Source organism: Apteryx rowi, unplaced genomic scaffold, assembly GCF_003343035.1.
Source record: "Apteryx rowi isolate R43461 unplaced genomic scaffold, aptRow1 scaffold_81, whole genome shotgun sequence".
NCBI lineage: Eukaryota > Metazoa > Chordata > Aves > Apterygiformes > Apterygidae > Apteryx > Apteryx rowi.
Window position 1 is genome coordinate 653,401 of NW_020451105.1, and position 9,404 is coordinate 662,804.

General features: G+C 42.6%; 1 protein-coding gene and 1 long non-coding RNA gene across 18 annotated transcripts in view; one reads left to right on the top strand and one right to left on the bottom strand.

Moving 5' to 3' along the window:
• LOC112977264 overlaps nt 1–9,404 on the bottom strand; it is a 66,529-nt gene that overhangs the window by 35,536 nt on the left and 21,589 nt on the right. For 3 of the 16 annotated variants that reach the window (XR_003257424.1, XR_003257404.1, XR_003257412.1), the window contains 2 exons: nt 8,111–8,178; nt 7,984–8,030 (listed from right to left, as the gene is read on the bottom strand). The exons of 7 other annotated variants lie outside the window; for them this stretch is intronic. This is a non-coding gene — a long non-coding RNA (uncharacterized LOC112977264). Of the gene's footprint in view, nt 1–4,578; nt 4,714–5,533; nt 6,258–7,983; nt 8,031–8,110; nt 8,179–9,404 lie in introns of those variants that run through there. 6 more of the 16 variants (XR_003257416.1, XR_003257417.1, XR_003257419.1 and 3 more) reach the window with 6 other exon arrangements.
• The window catches only part of LMO2 (LIM domain only 2), an 8,276-nt gene continuing 7,359 nt past the window's right edge, over nt 8,488–9,404 (top strand). Inside the window, exons 1-2 of one of the 2 annotated variants that reach the window (XM_026089392.1) lie at nt 8,488–8,701; nt 8,884–9,061. In XM_026089392.1, coding sequence (XP_025945177.1) covers nt 8,644–8,701; nt 8,884–9,061 — 236 coding nt within the window. In that variant the 5' untranslated portion in view covers nt 8,488–8,643. Of the gene's footprint in view, nt 8,702–8,742; nt 8,782–8,883; nt 9,062–9,404 lie in introns of those variants that run through there. The other variant, XM_026089393.1, reaches the window with a different exon arrangement.

The window sequence follows — 9,404 nt, forward strand, 5'->3', positions numbered from 1 at the left end:
TTGATGGAATTCATTTTTCTGAGTTACAGTTCTGAGTCAGTTGAGGCTGATATGTATGCTGATATGCACTTAGCTATTATATGTATGTGTATATGTGCTTAGTTAGCTCTAGAACTGAGTGAACAGAATGGGGAATTGAAACCACAGTTTAATCTGAAAATGCTCAGACCCTAAGGTTGTGGAATGAAATGCCTGATTTAAATATAATTAAAGGTTGAAGAACTTACTGCCTAGCATATCTGCAGACAGAGCTGTAACAAAGATGGGACAACAGAGGAGGCCTGTTCCAGGTGGAGTCTCTAGATGGAGCACAAAAGGCAGGCAAATATGCCCAGATTTTGTCAGAGATTGCTGTTGTTGCTGCTGATCAGGAAGAGAAGCTGCAGCTTCATAATGCTAATTTAAGCGGGTGACATCAGTAAAGGAATCTACAGGGCCCAAAAGGGGCTAAGAAACTAGATGGGAAAGCTCTAGGGAAGAGTGTGCTCAAGAGCAAAATGTCTGTTGTTCTTCTGGGCAACACCAGCCTGATGGTGCTTCCTGCATCCCCCAGCAAGCCAGAGCTTGCACTGACATGAAGTCCACACAGAGCTTCTGTCAGCAACAGCAAAGAGGCAAATATCAGCAACTGATGGCAACCAGCCAGGGTGGGAAAGCACTGAACACCCTGTCAGCAAGCCTCTCAGCATCCTAGCTCTCCTACTTTGCTATGCACATGTGTCAACATCCTGCATGAGCAGAGAGGTGGCACTGCTAAGAGCTGTGGAGGTGCTCCAGAGATGAGCCAGGTGCTTCATAGCTACCAAGAGCGTGGAGGCAGAGTGACAGGGAACCGCCAGGAGCAGATTCCCCTGTTGGTCATTCTCTGCAACCTCATGAAGGCAAAAGAGTTATACTAGGATGATTTTAACCTGCATGGACAAGGCCACAAGGGCTATAAGGGCTACAGTCTTTAAACATGTGTCAGGTGTGATAAATACTCTGACAAACAGAGCAGTTCGATAGGGCCACTGTAAACAGAAGATGTAAGATGGAAAGAAACACCAGTCATGCTGCAACCAATGCTCAGTTTTCCACTTAAATAATACTCACTTGCAGACTTGTGTGCATGGAGAGGAAGCTGGACAATTCATACCCACAGCACTTAGAGGCAGCAAATAATTTGGTCAATGGTGAAGTGCAGCCTGTTTTGCTAACATCTGTGGTAACTGGAAATTTACCCATCCAATTTTCTTCTCTACCCCAGCCACAACGGGAGATCACTCCAATTATTTTGCAGACAGAATTAAGGCTGATGTTTACCATTATCTCCCTGGTAACCCTCTTCTCATGACTACATTATGCAACATAATTGCAAAGCTGCCTCAGCTCACTGGGATTGTTATTAAACTTACTCTGTTTTTTTTTTCCCAAGGTCAAGGTTAATAATTAGATGGCTGGTATGCCTGTGACAAAGCCTTGTTAAGTAGAAAAAAAACAACTTAAAGGATGTATCAGACATTCCCAAGTGAGGAAATTTCTGTTGAGTGTTAGTAGATCTGTTGAAGGTGGACCAGTGAAATAGTGTGAATTAGTGAATATAAAATCTCCACTACACTGGTCTATGCATAAAGCTCTGACAGATTCACAGGATGAAACACATATGTTGAATTTCTATAGGGAATGTGGAAAGTGAGTGATGAGATCTGAAGCTGAACTCCAGCTTCTGAGATGAAGAGATGAACCTGGATCCTCTGTGGTGCAATTTTCATTTGAGCTGGTGGAACAATAATGAATAGAGCTGTTTTTCTTCCATACAGTTTTCCCCAAAGATCCGTGGTACTGGCACACAAAGTATGCACCATACAGTCCCCAGACTATGCATTTTTGGGGAATATCTGACCTACTCTGCATGTGCACTGTGACGAGGTAGCACCTGAGCAGTAGGTCTCTCACTGTTACCGTGGTTCATCTACGATACACCCTGAACAAATACTGAAATTTGTCTGGTTGAAGTTCTGAGGTTGGAAAAGGAGGAGCAGACATCCAGGAAAGAGGTGACTGCTCCCAACCCTGAACCGCAGAAGCAAGACATCCACCTGTTCCTGAGCTACACTGTTCCCATGTTATAGATGGAGAAGCTGAGGCACAGAGAGTCTTGCCCAAGTGAGTTCTCTACTCAAAGGCAGAGCAGGAAATGAAATTCAGTTCTCCTGTCTGCTGTGTGCTGCCCATTAGACCAGTCTGCCTCCTTGGTGGCACCAGAATGGTTATGTGAACTAGGTGACTCCAGAATAACTCTGCAGAATTACCCTCTATTACATTTAATTTGGGAAATTTGTGCTATCACATGCTAAAGCCCCACAAGTAAATAAAACCAGAAATGACAACTTCACATAGAGGAACAGCAAGACTAAGGTACTCCTGGAGTGCTGTTAGACTTTCTGGTATATTACAAGCTAATGCCAAGGTTACTGCAGCTACTTGGTGGCTCACTCAAATAATATGAAATAGTGTATCAACTACAGCCAGTGGTAATCTTGAAAAGCTACCTTTGTTTTGGAAACAGCTTGAAAAGCAGCAAAGTATGAATGTACGAATCTTATAGGTCTGTATGTGTTTCTGTTTATGTATTTACAAATACATACACACATGCACAAATGTATAATTATATGCACATTACATACACAGACATCTAAATGTATAAATATATATACACATATATACACATACATATGCATACTATATATATACACATATACATATGTTATATAAACATAAATAGGGAGCCTGAACTACAGAGGTTCTGGTTGGTATATGTCTACCTCTAAAATTTTGCCTGAGGGAGTTGTATTTCCAGTCACTGGTTACTTCCTAAAAGAAAAGTATTTCGGGGTCAGACTCCAAGCCCGTTTAGGTTAATAGGTGCCTTTCCTCTGACGTGTATGGGCTTTGGATGAGACATCTAATACTGAAATAAAAACTATACATGGGGTGACTCACATGCATGAGCACAAGAGAGAGTCCTTACCACAGAAAAGACAGAAAAGGTGCAAATTACTTGAAAGAACGATACTGTAGAGCAGTAGCCTTATGAAAAAAAAGCCAGTAATTGGATCCTGCTTGCGTGCAAGGCAGTGAGGGCTTGATGGGAGCAGGAGAAATCAATGAAAGAAGAGAGCGGAAACAGGGAGGGGAAGAACCTTTCACATGTCTGCAGTGAAATATCCCTTCATCTGCCTGCAACTTACTTTTCATCATCTGTGGTGTGACCTGCGGTAGAAGATTTCTCTCAGCTATAAACATAGACTTTTTTCATCTGTGTTGCTTGTTCAAGAAAATAAGGCAAAATGAAACAAAAACTTATAACTACTCAAACTTCTTTATGCACCAGGCTTGTTATCTGAAAGTCTGAACTTCATAATCCCAGGGCAAACCTCACCCTAAGTGTGGTTTTTATTGTTCTGGTTTGTTTTTTTCCAGTTCAAAGGAAATGTTAACCCCAAAAAAGAGAAGCGCATCCTTAGTCAGGAGTCTTTAAGTCCTTTAAATCATGCCTTACTGAGAGCCTCCAGAGACATTAAGGTTAGTGCCTGTGGTCTTCACTCAAGGAAAACTCCCTGTCCTTGCTATCACCACTTCCATCCCCAGGCAAGTTAAAAAGAATGCTAGCTGGGGAGTTCCTACTACAACCAGGAGAAAGACGTAGTCTTGGACATGAAAAAAACAGCACTTGTGGAGAAAGAACACGTAACATAACTTATTGGCTAAAAGAGTTTTCCATGTCCATGAAAAAGCAAAAAATATATTTTTCCCTGTATTATGTGTTGCCTTTCACCCCTGCAATGCACCCCTGCTGCAATGTGACAGCAAAATGATTTGCTATTGATACAGCATTGACTCTCCAGTGATGTCAGATGTCCTCAGCAGTATTTAATCAGCAGTTGATTAATATTTCTCAAGTATTCTGTATTCTTTAATAGAGACCAGAGATGGACAAATAGAATTGCTCCTGAGCCTCCCAACTTGTTTTGGAGTACCAAAATTGTGTCCAAAAAACCCAAAGAGAAAACAACTTTACATTTCTTTAGAACATCAGCCAAAGATCTCGCATGCCAAAGCACCAGTTCAGCTTGTGGTGTGAAGGAGGAAGAATCCTTCCATTTTGCAAATAGGTAAATTGAGGAATCAAAAGGAGCAGTGACTTTTTGAATACCGTATGCTAGATCAGTGGCAGAACATAGCCAAGATTATAGAGGTCCTTATCCCTCTTTCTCCCCCACCTATCATATTAATCATTAGACTTTAGCCATGGTCTTGACTTTTCTACCCCATAGCAAGTACTAACAGAAAATCTAGGCCACAGTCATTGAGATTTTATTTTTGTATCTGTGCAGAGACTTAAATCTTCATCAACTGCATTTTAGGCAACAAACATTACTGATTATTGAGGGCAGCAAAGTTAGTCTTACTATTCTCAGACTTCTCTAAATGAGAGTGACCTGAAATAGTTCAATATTATCCATCAGCTATAGGGGAAATAAAGCTAGGATATACTAAAGATGAAATAAAGGTAGGAACAACCCGAGACTGACTTACAATAGTGCAAGAGGGAATCCTGGGACCTCAAATGAGCAGAGTTCCAAAACAAAGGTGAAAACATTCACCAAGTTCAAGAGGGGATGTTTCTTTGGAAACAGGCACATTTAGCTGTTTGTTTCAATGACATCACTCCTAGAAACAATGCAGTTTTACATAAAATAGTCTTATTGAAAAATATACAGAAAAGTCTAGCCAATTTATTCACGGCATTTTATTCCAAGCACTGAATGTTAATGCAAACAATAATACAGGATTTTATCTTAGTAACACTCCAAGAATTTGTCTATAGTATGATCTATATTAATAAAAGTTAATTGAAACCAACACTCATCCCTCAGTCTGTCAATGAATACAAAAAGCTGCGCTAAATAGCACTGGAAAACATAGCCTCACAGAGAAAGGGACAATGGAAAGAAAATCCCTCACTAAAAATAGTACTAGTCCTTTTGTCCCTGTGCAGGAAATGTAGGCACCACAAATACTAGCACTGAATAATGTTTTGTCTTTATGAGCCTTGTTCAGCAGGAGGCAAAAGTAAATCAACCACAGATTCTGTTGAGGGAAGTAAACATTCACAGATGGGAAAATCGAGGCACAGAGGTATTAAGGGACTTGCCCAAGCTGAAAAAAGAAGCCACTCTTGTTTGCTGCTCACCTGTTCTGGTGGGACACAAAACTCCTCAGGTGGAGCTGCCAAGTTTCACTGACCAGAGTGAGTCTATTATATATAAACCTAATAAAAGAAAATCTGAATTGTCCCAGAAAACTATACATTTCCCTTCCCCAAAAGATGTTAGAAAAAACAGTTTCTGGGTTAGAATATGGAGAACTGTATTCTGTGAGGGTAACAGTGCACTGGAACGGGTTGCCCAGAGAGTTTGTGGAGTCTCCTTCTCTGGAGATATTCAAAACCCACCTGGACGCAATCCTGTGCAACGTGCTCTAGGTGACCCTGCCTGAGCAGGGGGGTTGGACTAGATGATCTCCAGAGGTCCCTTCCAACCTCAACCATTCTGTGGTTCTGTGAACCTACTTGGTGGGCTTTCCACTGTTAATGCAGTTGGAACTGCCACTAAATACCACAGAAAGTTTGAAGAAAAGGTGCTTACAGAAATTCCATTCAGGCAAAAAAACAACAGTTTGGTACATACCCATCAGTACAGGACACTGCTTCCTGGCAGTTTCTGTTTATCTTCTGCCACACCGATGCTTGCAAAGCAAGCTTTTGGTTTATTTTGAAATCCCACCTGAGGCAGGGAGCCAAGTGTTACCTTGTGTCTTTCCTGTGCAGTTTGTTCAAGGTACCATGACAACTTTAATCCTCATGCAGTAGCTCCCGATTACTGTTTGTTTAAGCAGATTGAGTTGAAGCACTCTCCCATTAAGCACAGTGGAGCAACACATTTATTATGTTATGTACCAGCAAATTGACTGCTTTTTCACTTTTACTAGTTCTCCTCACATTACTTTGCCTAGCATCTCTCCTTTATAGGAAAGAAAGAAAACAACGAATAATCTTGTGGTCATCACTACACATCTTTTTAGACCAGCAGACAGGTGGTATCTATTGGAATCATGTAGAGATATCAGCACTATCACAAGTAGTATCCACTTAAGGAACTGATTTTTCTTAGGAAGTTTGTTCTGGATCTGAAAGCCTCAGTCAAGCTCTGCACCTGAATGAAAGCATGACAATAAAACACGTACAAATTGTCCTCTTCAGCTTCTTTACTTACACACTATTCCATCGTTTTAGGTAGAAAAGCTTCTCGCAGTTAAGAAATTGATCTTGCAAGGCAGCAAGCATTCTTGCCCTGTCCAGCAAAGCCTGTAAACATGTACTCAACTTTGAGTATATGAAATATCTCATTAGCTTCAGTGAGGTTATCTGCCAGAGCTGAGTTAGCCTGACCAAACGGAGGAATATAGGTGTTGCAAAATTTAAAAAATTACATTTTCCAGTAATCACTGGCCACTTCATATTTGAAAATCCTTGGTTTTAGGTTATTTTTCTAAGGAAGTAAGTAATTCCTTATGTGTCAATGTCTATGTGCCTATCCCTTACCAAAACTTTTGAACCAGTTGGTCTCTTTTAGACAGACAGAGTGACAGAAGTCTTAAAGATATTAATTTCCTGCAAATTTTGGGAAAATAAGTAGAAGGGAGAGACTGCAAGTACCCTGCCAATGTGGCTGCAGTGTATGCACAACCGTGTTATTTGAAAACAGACAATTTACCTGGTATTACGAATGCACCATTAGGAACTATACCCCAACTGTCAGGGAAATTTTGACTCAGAGTTTATACCTTATTAGACGTTAAGACACAGAACCAGGAGGCACCAACCTCACAGAACTGTTTTTCTTTTTTAAGTGCCTGAAGTCCTTAAACATGTTTTTGATCCCCCAATAAATTCAATTTCTGATCTTTTAAACCTTCTTAATAAAGTTCCCTGTAGTTAAATTTTTCTGTCCTATAACAGTTTAATTATTCTTTCTGCCTGAAAGGTTTACTTTTTACTTTTCTGATCCCAATGTAAATATATATGAAATGAAATATTCATCTTATAATTCAATCCTGTGAAACCTAACAAAAGAAGCATTTTCCCTTTAACAAAAACATTTGGTTATAAGAGTGACTGTCATACTGTAATAGCTTAAAATACAGTGGAGATGATAACTTTTTTAAAGCATAAGAATCTCCTTTATTTATATTTTTATATATCTTTTTAATCTTTTTTTTAAGAATAAGAATTCTTTTTTAAAGAATACAAATTCTTTTTTAAAGAAATAAGTGTTCTAATGACCAGTGATGGCTCTAGAGAATTGTGAGAGCTTGGTTCAAAGCCCCTTGAAATGAGTTCTTCTGCTGACATTACTAATCTTCGAATCAGGCTTATTAATGTATTTCAGATATTACAACCCTAGCTGCCAAAAAAAAAAAGCTGAAAAAAATGAGAATCTAGTCATAAAAATAGACATCAAATATATTTCTGATCTGGGAATTAATACAGAAGTTAAGGATTTCTACTACTATTCACTAGTACTTTATTACAGACCTTTCTTACTGTAGCTAAAAGAATTAACAGGGCAGGCAGTTTATCTCATCCAGTATTCTGCCTCCAGCTATGGCCAGTATCTAATGCCACAGAGAATGGGAAAATGCTATAATTGCTGTAATAGTTTTCACTCTAGCACTGTAAATCAGTTCTTTCTGGGATGTGCTGTGCTGATGGAGAGGAGGGAGGAGAAAGGATAGGAGGGGAAATGGAGATGTTCAAGCAAGACTTTCCCATCTTTAGCTTCTCTGTGATTAATTACAGATCAATACTTTGTACTCTCGAGCTTTTACAGCTCATTACCATCAAACAGTATCAAGATACAAATTTGTTATATGACTTACCAAGAACTAGGTGGGGACACCTAGGAGTAGACACCCACAAATGTTCACTATAGAATAAGAAATGAGACAAGTGCAGTTTAGTTGGCCAATTTGAAACCTAGGTAGAAAATAATACTTAGCTCCTTACCTAGCGTCTTTATGTGCAGATTTCAAAGTACTGTACAGAAGCATGCGTGCGTGCGGGCATGTGCATATCTAAGAGAAGGAGAGGAAGAGAAGAGAGACGATGACTCTAGTGCTTTGGTAATGTGTGGAGCTAAGAAGCCAATAAAGATGGAACCAGGCACTTAAATTTTTTAAGCCCTTCGGATCATTTTCAGGTTGCATGGCTACCTGGGCACCCCCTGCTCACTGATAAAGTATTCCTAAATTACATCGTATTGTGAAAATGCAAAGTCAGCTCCCAGGCCTGGCTCGGGGGAGACGGGCTCTGTCTCTTTAAGAAACCGACTGAGTCGTGATGCTGCTGTTTGTATTGCTAAATCCCCAGGAGTCCAGTTAAGAAACGGGCAGCTGTCTCTTTAAGTGTGATTTCCTTCTATTGTATTTGAATCGTGATCAGGAAAAAGGAAATGAAACCAGAGACTCGGGGCCGAGCTAGAGAGCAATACTAACGATGCCGCTCTCCGCATTCGCAGCCTCTGCACCCCTGCGCCGAGCATGTTCAGAGCTGCCCAGGCAGCGAGCCTGAGCGGAGCGCCGCGCAGGCAGCCGCGGGGTAGGCAGCGGGGCCGGCCGCGGCGGCGGGCGCTGCCGGCCGCGCCGCGCCGCGCAGCAGGAGCGGGGCAAGCATGGGAGGTTAGAGCCTAGGGGTCAGCCCTGCGGAGAGGCAGCCCCGCAGCGCGGCGGCCGCGGCGCAGCAGCCCCAGCCCATATTTCTTTCTCTCTTTGGTGTTGCAGGAGGAAATCCTGTGAATGTCATTGGGGGGCGGAGGGGGAGCTCAGCTGCTGAAAAGGCTTCAAGAGCAGACAGCCTTTGCGGGGGCAGCGGGGGCAGATCCCACCACAGGCACACTACAAAGGAGCCATCCCTGCCAATGTCATCGGCCATCGAGAGGAAAAGCCTCGATCCTTCCGAGTAAGTGGCCTCTTTTCTTTCAGCCTTCCCACCCCTTCCCGTGCCTCTCGATGGCTACTGATCCTCTCCGGCGCCGAGGCGCGCTCCGCGGCGACTTTACGAGCTCCCTCACGACCGTCATTGTGCGTGTCACCCCGGCGAGCTGCTTGGGGCACGGCGGCGGCGGGGAAGGGGGCTCGGAGCAACAGCAGCCCGCCGCTCCTTCCCCCGGCTTGCAAGCGCCCCGCGGGGCGAGCCGCGCCGCCTGCCAGCCCCGGGCGGCAGCCCCGGGTCGCAGCCCCGCGTAGCATCCCCGGGGGTCGCAGCCCCGGGCGGCAGCCCCGCGTAGCATCCCCGGGCGGCA